The following is a 12,389-nucleotide window of genomic DNA, read 5'->3' on the forward strand; positions in this document are numbered from 1 at the left end:
GGTAGAAGGGAATACATTTTCAGTAACATATCATAATCATTAAGAATTCCAGAAACAAATGGCACTTTGAGAAAATGGACAGAAGAGCATACCTAAATTGATAATATTTTGAGCCCAGAAACTAGGATCACAGTGAAACTGGATGGTATTGTTGGTCACTGGGGAAGCATCACACCTCGCTCGAAGAAGGTGCCGTAACCGGTATGTAATCTAGAAGAAAGGAGAGACAACTAAACATTGGCATCTTTAATCAGGCAAATATTTTATTAAGTTCCCAGTAAATACACAAAAATGATCTCTGGTATGTATGCTAACACAAAATAAGTAATCCTATCTAAGTTATAAATGTGGATAAGCAGGTTTTTTTTTTTTTAACATGTTAAAAGTTTTGAGATATAATTCAATTAGCTATACTACTGAATACAAAACTGAAAAGTATCTTAAAGTGATAGGTTAAAGTCAGTTTTTTGAATTAATAAAACCTCAGAGAAGCACCAATTAAGTATCTGTAAAATAAATCCTAACACATTTTGCTCTTTTATTTCACTTATTTAAAGAAGGATTTAACATTTATATTAGGGGGCTAATGAGTTATGGGAAGTACAAATTAATCTCAGCCTAGGGATTGTTCTCCTTGCTTCTATGTTTGGGATATCGCGTCATCACACCATATCCCCCACCTCCTTCCTCATTGTAGTTCTCAGTGAATAGTTGGTCATTTTCCCTCAGTCCTTGAAGAATTTAGTTCCTGGCTCATTATCACCATCTCTAACATTACTCTTGTCATTACTTCTTGGTGATTTTAATATCCAACCAGCTGATCCTTCTTTCCAGCTTCCTCTAGTCCCAGGTACCAATAATGCTATAAACCTTCAGGGTCCTACCAGTGTTTGCTCTTATAATTTTCCCCTGTCGTTTGAGCTCACCTCACCATTAACCTTACCCAACTGAAAGCCCAGGGTCAATCACCATAATCACCTTGCATATACCCTTGTATCTCTTTCTCTCACATGCTCTAGCACATGTACTTCTTTCCCTCTCAACTTTTCCCCAAACAAAACAAAACAACCCTGGCTTTATATCCAACTTTTGCCCAGATATAAATGGGCTAATAAACACATGACAATTTATTTCAGGTAGGCCCCTAAATTTGACTGGCTATCCTGACATTTTTCTGGTAATTTACTTCCCTACCCTCCTAAATAACTACTCAAATTTTCTTCTCAAATCTCTAGCACCTCCTTCCTTTTTCCATTCTCAATCTCAGCTGATGATTTTGCTTATAATTTTACTGAGAAAGCAAGGAACAATTACGGACCTTCTATAAACTCTCACCACTTGTCAGTATAAGTGTTCCCTCTTATTACAATGGATTAAATGGCCATTTTTTTTTTTTAAGAGTTTATTTGAGAGAGACAGAGAATAAGCAAGAGAGCATAAACCTGGAGCCAGAGGGAGGATGTAGGGAATATCAAGCAAACTCCCCCATGGAGCCTGGAGACTGATGTGGGGTTTGATTCTAGGACCCTGAGATCATGACCTGAAATGAGCTGAAATGAAGAGTCATAAGCTTAAAAGACTGAGCCACCCAGGTGCCCCTAAATGGCCATACTTCTAAAGCCAGTCCTCCCACTTGTGCAACAGTACCCAACCCTTCTTGTCTACTCACAGACACTGCTCAGCAATTTTCTTCGCTCTCCTGTATCACCTAGGCTTCCATTTTACTGGATCACTCTTATCAACATATAAATATGTCTTAACTTTTCCCAGCTGAAAACAAAACTCTTGGCTCCTTTTCTCCTCTAACACCCACTGCTCCATTTTCCTGCTCTTCTTTTTACAGAAAACTCTTTAAAAAACTCATCTATTTTTACCGCTCCCTGTTCCCCTCCTCCCATTCTTTTCTGAAACCATTTCTTTCACTTGGCTTTCAGCATACTATACTCTCATAGTTTTGCCTTTATTTTACAGGCTGCTATTTTTCGGGGCCACTGAGAATAGGTTTCAGTTCTAATGCACCATCCCAGTCTCCAGTGTTTGTTCTTCCAGTCTTGCCACTGCCCTCTACTCTCCTATCCCTACATAGTTTTAGTGATCTCATATAGTCTCATAGTTTAAATTACTCTTTAATCTGTAGCTCAAGTCTGGATCTCTCTTTTGAATCTGCATCTCCAACTGCTAAGTCAACATCTCCACCTGCTTGTCTGACAGGCACCTCAAATTTAATATGTCTAAAAGAGAACTTCTGATCTTTCTCTTCAAGTCTACTTGTCTTAGAATCTTCTCCATCTCCATTATTGGCAGCACTACTTTTCCACCACTTTGTCAGTCCTTGGTTCCTCTCTTTTTCTCAAGCCCTACATTCAATCTGTCAGCAAATCCTACTGCTTCTATCCTTAAAAGACATGGATAACCCTACCAGTTTTCCTATCAACTCTATTAATTCTCCTACTACTACCTTGAAAAAACCACCTTATTGCAGTAAGATTCTAACTGGTCTCCTTTATTTCTTCTGTGCTCTCAATAGCCACAATGATTGTTAAAATATAAATCATATTCTGTTCTTTTTCTCAAGTCCCTCTCAAATGGGTCCCCATCTTACTCAGATTAAAAACCAAAGTCTTCATAATGAACTACAATGCTTGTGCTGTTTGACTTTGCATTACTTCTCTTACTCATACCACTTTCTGCTCCTTCACCCTTCTGGCCCCCCAGGCTTCCTTGTATCCATACCACAAAAACTTCCACCTCTACCTTTGCACTTGCTGTGTTCTCTGCCAAAAATTCTTTCCGTTGAGTATTTACTTCCAACAGGGCTTGCTTCCTCACTTCCTTCAATATCTGCTCAAATATCACCCTTTTTAGATAGATTTATGTATCTAAAACTATAATCCCTACCCCAATGTTCCCAGACTCCTTTCCTTAATTTACTTTTCTCTAGAGCACTTAACACCATGTAACAATATACATATTTTACTTATTTCTGTACGCTCTCCACTAAAACCTAACTCCTTGGGCTGGGAAAACTGTTTCCCCCGTGCTTAGAATGCTGCCTAATATATAGGAGGTGTTCAATAAGTAAGCGTTGAGTAAATGAATTTGCTTCAGGTGCTAAATTATTTCCAACAGCTATAAGTTCTGAGTCAAAAACCTTGAACTTATTTTGGGACTATGCGGAACACATGGCACAGTGTGTAGCAAACAGCACTCAACACAGTGTTCTTCTCCTTAAGTTTTTCTCCCTCTAATTTTTTACATCCTGTAACAGTTCTCACTGTAAGAATGCTAAGCAAAGTTATCATTCCAAGAATTTTCCCTCATTAATACACTCATGTTTAATCATTTCCCAAATTTGATCATTTTGAAATAATTTTAAAATTGCAGAAAACGGAAAAGAACTCTTTACCCAGATTTTGCAACGGTTAATGTATTAGCAGGTTTGTTCCAGTGCCTCCCAACTGCTTCTGCACACATACACTATTACTTATCTTTTTCTGAACCTCTTGACAGTAGGTTGAAGACATGAGGTTCTGTCTACCCCAAGCACTCACTGAGTATATCTTAAAACAGAGATCCTCTAACATAAGTGGCAAGTTCCAAATTCCAAAAGCAGGTTTGTCACAACACTGCATTCCAATCCAAAGACCTCATTCAAATGGCAAGTCTTGCAACAGGGTCACTTCCCAGAATGCTATCAAGGAACACAGGTTGGGTTTAGTTGCCACATCTCTCCAGTTCCTTCGTCTTTCCCTGTCATTTATGTCCTTGATAGCTTTGAAGAGTTTGGGGCTTATATTCCGCAAGATGACAACATAGGTCTGAGTGTAGTTCCTCCTGATCAGACTTAGTAAAGCATCTTTGTCAGGAATCCCACACAAAGATAATGTGCATTTCTTAGCACATCAGATCAGGAAGCTCAGGATGTCAATCTGTCCCGTAACTGCTGATACAAATCCTCATCACCTGGCAATTCTGCTGCCCAGTTTCTCCACCTTAAATTCACTGGATTTCCCCTTTTGTAACTGGTTAGTATTTTGCAAAGAGGTATTCTAGGATTACACTGAAATCCTTTTCCATCAATTTTCTATTCACTAGGTGAGTGTACTCTGATGACTCCTTAATTACCTCTACGATAGTAACTGCTTATCTATTATTCTTTTTACATTTATTGATTTACATTGTGAAATAAACTTTTCCCTTCTTTATCATTGCTGTAGAAAAAATGATTAAAATCAGAAATGTGAGCACTTTGTTAAAAGAAAATCAACTCTGTTAAATAAAGGGAACTATGACGTAAACCCCTGGGATATATACCTTTCCCCTCTTCAGGTACTATGCTGTAAATCCCTTCTTTTGCTATTGAAAAGCTAAAAGACACAATTTAATTACAACTCAGATAGTATCTATTTGCTAATTAAGTTGTGCAAAGGTCTAAAAATATTATCAAACTTGGGCAAACTCTATTCATTAAGTAATGATGTACTATGCTGTCAAGATGTAAGAGCTCTCTGTCAAATTATTTTACAACCCATCTAAAATGTAAACCTTGTCAAAACTCCTGATACATGTTTTAGATCATTTTGAAAGGTCACAAAGCCTGGCTAGTGTAGAAGATAATGGTTCATTAAATATACTTTTTTTTTTTAAAGATTTTATTCATTTTTTTTTTTTTCTGAGAGAGAGAAAGAGAGTGCACAAGCAGGGAGATCAGCACGCAGAGGGAGAGGGTGAAGCAAGCTCCCCACTGAGCAAGGACCTGGGGATCAAGACCTCAGCCAAAGAAAGACACTTAACTGACTGAGCCACCCAGGCGCCCCAGTGGTTCCTGAAGTAGACTTGTTAATCCTTTCAGATGTATCTGAACTTAAATATACCCCGGTTTCATACTGAAAACTTCAAAAAGCAAAAGATGAAAAAAGTTTTTTAAAATATAAAGGTATGAAAACAGCTTTCAAGATAGTAATACTGTATACTGTCTCCTTTCTATTGAAGTTAAACTTAAAGAAGAAATTTCATATTTGAATTTCCAATCCTGTAAAAATTAACATGCAGTTTTGTTTATATTTTGAATTTCTGGTAGAAGATGTTTTATCTGCCATTTTTCACCATCGATCTTTTGTTTCATTCCTCTACATCAAGCAGTGAGTAACACAAAATTCCTACCTTTAAGAAGTATGAAGTCTAACGAGAGTCCTAAAAACATGCAAATACAACAGTAGATAAAAGTCAGTAATCATATGATGAACATATGCACAAAGGACTTAAAAACACAGAGAACAGAATTTCAACCCAGTTTCGGTCACGAATGGCTGCCAAGAGGAAGGGAAGACAAAACCTGAACTGAAGCCGGCAGAGTCTTTAAAAAAGACGAACATCAGTTACTCCGGAAAGAAGAGGCATTCTAAGAAAGGTACCAGTACCCGGGCAAGAAGCATCGTATACTACGAGCCCCAAGGAACAGAGGCAAGGTGCTGCCAATGACACCCCCAGGAAACATAAAGAAGGTCTTCAAAGAGTAGTTAGATGGGAGCGGAGGAAAAAGAAGAGACTGTAAATTTCTTTTGTAACTTAATAGTCTCCTAATTGCTATTATTATAGAAATATTTACTGCTAGTAAAAGGGATGATAGTGCTTTACTCTCCGGGTCTTTCTTCTGTCAATATTTCTTGCCCTCCTTCTAAATTACATAAGAATAAATCCAGTGTTAACATGCTGACAGAAGAATCCTGAGGAAATACTGTGCAAATGTTTCAATATATGTAAAACTGGACTTCTGAAAAGATTCCACTGTTGCATTGGGTTTTGTTTATTGGCCATAATTCCTATAGCAAAAAGATGAACTGAGAATTACAAGTCAAGCTTGAAATTTCAGACCCGCAAGGGATTTCTTCTTTTTTTAAGCACATAAAAGCCATCATTTAAAGGATAACCTGAGTAAATGTGGCTACAGGTAACAAGCCTAAGAATGATGAAAACCACTGTAGAATGTAGCAATTTTCAAAGCTTTCGAGGTTGGAAACCCTTGTCAGTGTTTACAGATAATCATGAGCCTTAGCTCTGTAGGCATTACAGGCAAATTATTTTATTAACCACACTGGCTACTGGTAATGCTTTGAGGCCTACTTGGGTTCCATAGGCTTTTAAAAAATTAGGAAAAAAATGATTTAGTCAATTAGGTATTGGTTCCTTATAACTGATTCCTTATAATTTGCTGAGCCCATTTTCTCCTATATATGAAATAAAACAATTTCCTTCTCTCCTATGTCAAGAAATCATTAACATAACTAATCAATCTTCTATTTTATTGTTTTCTATTATAATTGTAAACAAAATCATAGAATAAAATTAGAGAAATTTTTAAACAGAAGAGATTGATTATCTATATGAATGTCTTACACATATATAGTAACAATATTCAATAATCCTAATTTTTCATCATAATTGAAAAAAGAATTCTCTCATTTTCTACTTTTCTTTTTCTGTTACATTTTCAGAAAAATATTCAGGAAAACAGAAGATAGATATCTATATAGAAGCTGTTTTTCATTACATCAGTAAAGCACTTTAAAAAAGAAAAGACTCAAGAAAGATTCTATCATTGAATATTATGAAAGAAAAAATTCTAAGAGTGAATACAATGCATGATTAGGAATAGTTTCAGAAATAGTTACTAATCAGTTTTTTGTTTGTTTTTTTTTTTAAATATTTTATTTATTTGACAGAGATCACAAGTAGGCAGAGAGGCAGGCAGAGAAAGTGGGGAAAGCAGGCTCCCCGCTGAGCAGAGAGCCCTGTGCAGGGCTCCAAGGGCTCCATCCCAGGATCTTGAGATCATGACCTGAGCAGAGGCTTAACCCATTGAGCCACCCAGGCGCCCCTAAAATACTACTGTTTTCCCTGTCAAATAAGCAAAGATTTCCCAATTACAACAAATTGAGGGTGGATGGCAGGGGTTGGGGGGGTGGACAGGGAATGGGCTAAATGGGTGATGCAGATTAAGGAGGGCCCTTGTCCTGATAAGCACCGGGTGTTACATGTAACTGATGAATCACTAAATTCTACTCCTGAAACCAATATTATACTATATGTTAATTAACTAGAATTTAAATAAAAACTTCAAACAAACAAACAACACCCCCCCCACCAAAATGATGCGTAAGTTTAAGTGAAATATTACATGAAAAATGCTTGGAATTAGTGTCTGACACACTATAGGTGATCAAGAAATATTTACTATTATTGTTTTTGGTATTAAGTGTAATAGCCACTGAGAGAAAACCTGGAAAAGAATAAGACCGGAATGACAATGGTAGATTAAAACTGAAGTTACACCTAAACCATGGCAGTTAATATATTTTTTAAAACCAAAATATTTTGATTAAAATTAGAAATAGGTAAAAAATATAGAACTAGGTGAAGGGCAATGAAGTACAAATAGACTAACAAACATTTCTGAATGTTAAATATTCTAATACCGCCACTGTTTCTCTGTGTTTTGATGGTATGTGAAATGCATTATTCAGTCTATCTTACCAGTCGCTTGCTATAAAGTAATGCTGTACTGCTGCCACTGGAAACTGCCCATTTAGAGAAATGCATGACATGCTCCAACTGTTTAGAAAGCCCAGCCACTTCCTGTTGTTGCTGCATAAGTTTCATGCGATGGTCCTTTGCAAGGCTCTGAAAAGAAGAAAATTTCAACATTTGTCTTGCACATAACATATCTTAATTGTCATTTTCAAATTACCAAATTAGAGTAACTGCCACCTCTGAGAACTCAAATGATAGAAACTTAAAATACGCTTAGTGGTTTTCTCCCTCAGTATGAAGGATCGCTCTCATTGCCCCAAAAACCTGTGCCTCAAACACTGCGGAGCTTCTGCTGCTGCCACCATCACCACTGCCGTCACTGCCTCTGCACCCCCACCCCAGACCCTTGGTCTAGTAGTTTGACATATTCTGCAAATTTAGGTCTCTGTTCATGTAACTTCCAATATCCAAAAAGGGACAAAAGTCATGGATTACCTATGATATAGTAAACGCCTGTTAAATTCAATACTCACAAATAAAATAGATGTATCATCCGGCAATCTAATAAAATTACCAGATCACACGATTTGTGCAATCACAGTATTTCACCTTTTCAGGCATTCCAGTCTTGACTGCAACCACTTTGTGGCCAGTCATGCCATATGGTAGACAACATTTATACTTTGTATGTGGTTAGAAAGGGATATGTTTTTTTGTCCATTGAGAATTACCTTGGGAGCCAATTGATAAAACGACTAGAGGTGCCAAAGCATTCTCAGAAAAACTACATAAAAGCAGAGTACAGAGTATCTCTAAGGAAGCACACAAGCAAGAACACAGATTAATCAAAAGTAGAGAGCACTGGGGGTGCTTGGGTGGCTCAGTCGGTTAAGCGTCCAACTGGCGGTATCAGCACAGGTCATGATCTCAGGGTCCTGGGATAGAACCCTGCATCCAACTCTGTGTTTAGCGGGGAGTCTGCCTGGGATTTTGTCTCTCCCACTGCCCTTTGCCTGTTCATATGTGCATGTTCTAAAATAAATAAATAAAATCTTAAAAACAAAAAAGAGAGAGTACTGAACCTGGGTTATTTTAAAATTCTCTATGCAAAAGTCTTTTTTTTTTTTTAAAGATTTTTTATTTATTTATTGGACAGAGAGAGATCACAAGTAGACAAAGAGGCAGGCGGAGAGGGAGAGAGGGAAGCAGGCTCCTCGCTGAGCAAAGAGCCCGATGCGGGACTCGATCCCAGGACCCTGAGATCACGACCTGAGCCGAAGGCAGCGGCTCAACCCACTGAGCCACCCAGGCACCCTATGCAAAAGTCTTTTAAGGAAAGGGAAAATGATAGAGTTCTGTACTGATCCTGAAGTTTAAAAATAAAATTTCTATACTCCAATATGGATTTATATTCTCATTTTTTAAAAAAATGAACCTAGATCCTGACCCTAGTCAATTTCAAATTTGGAAAATACACAGGTGCTGAAGTGAATTAAGGGAAAAACTGCAGTGACAGTCAATGGCTTTGTTACATCTAATTTAAGTTTAGAGATTACTTACTTTTTACAGTGGTCAGAAATAGCCTAAATGTTTCTTTAGAGACATACCAGAAAGAATACAAGTTTTGTTGACTTTGGGAGAGGTTGTACATTGACAATAAGAAGCCTTAGTTACTTGGGTCTTCTATGGTAACAACTATTTGAGCCAATTTCTGGATTCTTAGATAAAAGTGGCTGCATTTGTTTAAGAAGGATTCTGTGAACCAGAAGAATGGACATGAGGACCAGAAGCATATTTAAAAGGTGCTATAAAAACTGTAAGTCAATAAAGTTGATTATAAATAATATTGATGACTAGGTTCTTCATTCCTAGAGATTTGGGATCTGGTCATCTTTTGTTATCTTCAAGTGATTCTGATTTACAGAGAAGTCTGGAAAGAGCCACAGCAATGCATGCACTGCTAATCTCTGAGAAAGCAAATCTAAGTGAGGTCTGATTTTAAGCGGAACTTGGAAAACCTTGTTTAAAATGATTCTTTAAAGAAAAAAATAATCACAGAACCTTGCAAAAATAGTTCCTGTAAATAAGGCTGTCTGGACAGAACACTTCTTCACTAAATAAGTATCTGTTTTCAAAAGGACAGAGAATTATTTTAGTCTTTGTTTCCTGTATGTTTGATAAGCCATGGGAATGATCATGCTTTCCCAGGAGGGATAGGACTCCGTGGGACAAAGACCTTATAATTTTGTCAACTACAAAATAAAGAGTTTGAACTAAATTATTTCTAGGAGTGGTTTTTCCCCCCATCTTCAAATATCAGAATTCTAATTCTCTTCTCACTGTAAATTGCTTGCTTTACTATGAATTCTTTCTGCACCAATATACTAAAGAATACTAAAATACCATGCAATTAATATTATGTTAATATTCCATGGAGAAGTTGTAACCTCATATTATTTGGAGTCAAACACTGACTTTGGATCCTGACCTTCATTAGTGTAATAAAGCCCATGAAAACCATAATATCTTTCTTCCCATCGTGAGAAACAACTATCTTAAGTGCCTTGAGCATCCCTCACTACATACTGCTTTCACAGTCAAGACTGTAAAACGTTGAAAGCAGGAGACACGTCCTTTTATCTAATTTCTCATCAGGTTAAATGCTTATGTTTCAAAATGAAATACAGCCTTGTTATCTTTCTAAAAAATTTTGCTCAATTGTACTGCTTCAGGGACCCAAAATTGTCATTTCAATGAATCTAAAATGATTAATCCCTTCAACATTTAGAGAACTCCTTCTTCAAGCAAAGCATTATGCTTTGTGTTACCAAGTACACACTAAGCCATAAACTCTGAGCTATAATGCAGAATCCGGCAAAAGAAAACTCGGGAATGAAGAAGTATTACTGAGTCATAAATGGAAACAATTACATGAAAAAGGCGGGGATTCCAAATCCACAAATACATGAGAAAATACTATATTAAATTGCTATAACATACTGTCCCATTAACAGTAACTTACCTCAAGCTGGTGCAGTAGAGCTTTTCCTTTTTTATTTATTTCTACCATCAATGTAAATATAGCAACTTTAATATCCTGTTCCACCTGCTTTTGATTTTGATTTACTTCAATTATCCTGAAAATTAAATGAAAGGGGGAAAAATCTAAAATCTAAGGCAGAAGATTGTTTTACAATATTTAAAATTGATTTTTTAATGTGTAATTTAGGCCAAAATGTTTTCAACTCTTAAAAGCTCAGCTGTTTCTAAGGGTCCTGCAGTTTAAATTGACTTTCTTGAAGATGACATACAGAAATGTAATTCTTCTGAAAGACACAGTCACTTAATTCAATCTTAAAACCAAAATGTATAAAATTGCAAGAGAATGAACACATTTTAAGAAAATATGGTTTGGAAAGATCATGATGAAAATCATCCAAGCAAATCAATACTTGGCCTAAAAGGTCAGACAAAAAAAATGATTTATAAACAAGAAAACCATGACTCTGAAAGTGTTCGATTATATCCACTATAACTAAGAAATAGGAAAGTGTAAATGGGTCACCCCTAGTCATCTGAATGGCTACGCACTAATTATACCTGCACAGAGGCAAAGAGAACAACAGTAGTTTGCTACTTTTAATAACAAATTTGTCTTAAAATAAGCAGCTAAATACTACTTTATGTTTCATCAACTACCATGTACAGTTTCTCCTTTGATTAGAGAAAATGGAAAGCTGTTTTCATGGAGATTGAGGTAGAAAGAAAATGCATCATACCAGACTATCTTATAGAAGCAGAAGAGAATAATGGGACACCCACTAAACATTTTGAGATAAATTAAGTTTCATTTCTCCAGTATGCTTCTCTAATAGTTACCCACTGAAATTTAAAACCCATAGGGCATAGATTTTATTCTTTTGCAAATTCTTTAAGGTAGTTAACTAGCACCAACATTGGCTATAAGATTAAGAAACTCAGATCTGGGAAGTGAACAATCCCCTGAAACAAAACAAACCCCAAAAAACTAATTTAAATCCTCATGATGGTTGAACATGATGAAAAAAGGACAAGCAATGCTGTGTTTGCACATGCATAAAAATGAATTAATACCAAAGTAAGCCATCCCAGTAAATGGAATCCTTTTATAATCAGGTAATCTATACAGATATGAGCAATTAGCACCTAATCCAAGGATTCTTTAAGTCTTAGCACAATTCAAAAACCAAAATCCTTCCATTCAATAATGTATGACTTCGTAAAAACAGCATAAACCACTAACAGAAAGGCAAAAAAACAGATGTGGAGAATTCACACTACCTGGTTTGAAGACTTACTATAAAAAGCTACAGTCATGAAGAAAGTGGGGGTACTGGCAAAAAAGAAAAACACAAGGGAACAGAACAGAGCTCAGAAGTAACCTTATACATATGTTGTCAACTGATTTTCTACAAAGGAATCAAGGCAATAATAACAAAATAAACGAAGTGTAGGAACAAATGAACATCTGTATGTTACAAAAAAAGTGAACTTTGGCTTATAGCTCACACCATGTACATGAGAGAATAAGATAAAAGTCAAGAATACATTCTGTCAAGGGTGGATCTTTTACACAAAATTAGTTATTTTACACTTGCTACCATTTGCCATTTAGAAACACCCAGAACTCACTCTCTCTTCAACATTCCATGAATTCCTTTAAAAATTTTCAACTACTCAGAAAACTTTTAAACCCACCACTTACTCTATTTGGCAAAAATAGTATTATGATTAGAATATGGTAAATGAAACAGTATTTGGTTAACACAGTTATGTGAAAAAGAAAGGTAAAATGAAATGAGAACTGGTAAGTATAATAA

The 12,389-nt window shown here is 36.2% G+C and overlaps 1 protein-coding gene across 2 annotated transcripts in view; it reads right to left on the reverse strand.

Moving 5' to 3' along the window:
* LOC111152016 (tripartite motif containing 24) overlaps positions 1 to 12,389 on the reverse strand; it is a 92,988-nt gene that overhangs the window by 22,934 nt on the left and 57,665 nt on the right. For both annotated transcript variants that reach the window (XM_022510286.1, XM_022510285.1), the window contains exons 6-8: positions 10,553 to 10,667; positions 7,534 to 7,680; positions 93 to 210 (exon numbers count right to left, since the gene is read on the reverse strand). In XM_022510286.1, coding sequence (XP_022365994.1) covers positions 93 to 210; positions 7,534 to 7,680; positions 10,553 to 10,667 — 380 coding nt within the window. The remainder of the gene's footprint in view (positions 1 to 92; positions 211 to 7,533; positions 7,681 to 10,552; positions 10,668 to 12,389) is intronic.

This window comes from Enhydra lutris, unplaced genomic scaffold, assembly GCF_002288905.1.
Source record: "Enhydra lutris kenyoni isolate GAN:26980312 unplaced genomic scaffold, ASM228890v2 scaffoldscaffold27, whole genome shotgun sequence".
Classification (NCBI taxonomy): domain Eukaryota; kingdom Metazoa; phylum Chordata; class Mammalia; order Carnivora; family Mustelidae; genus Enhydra; species Enhydra lutris.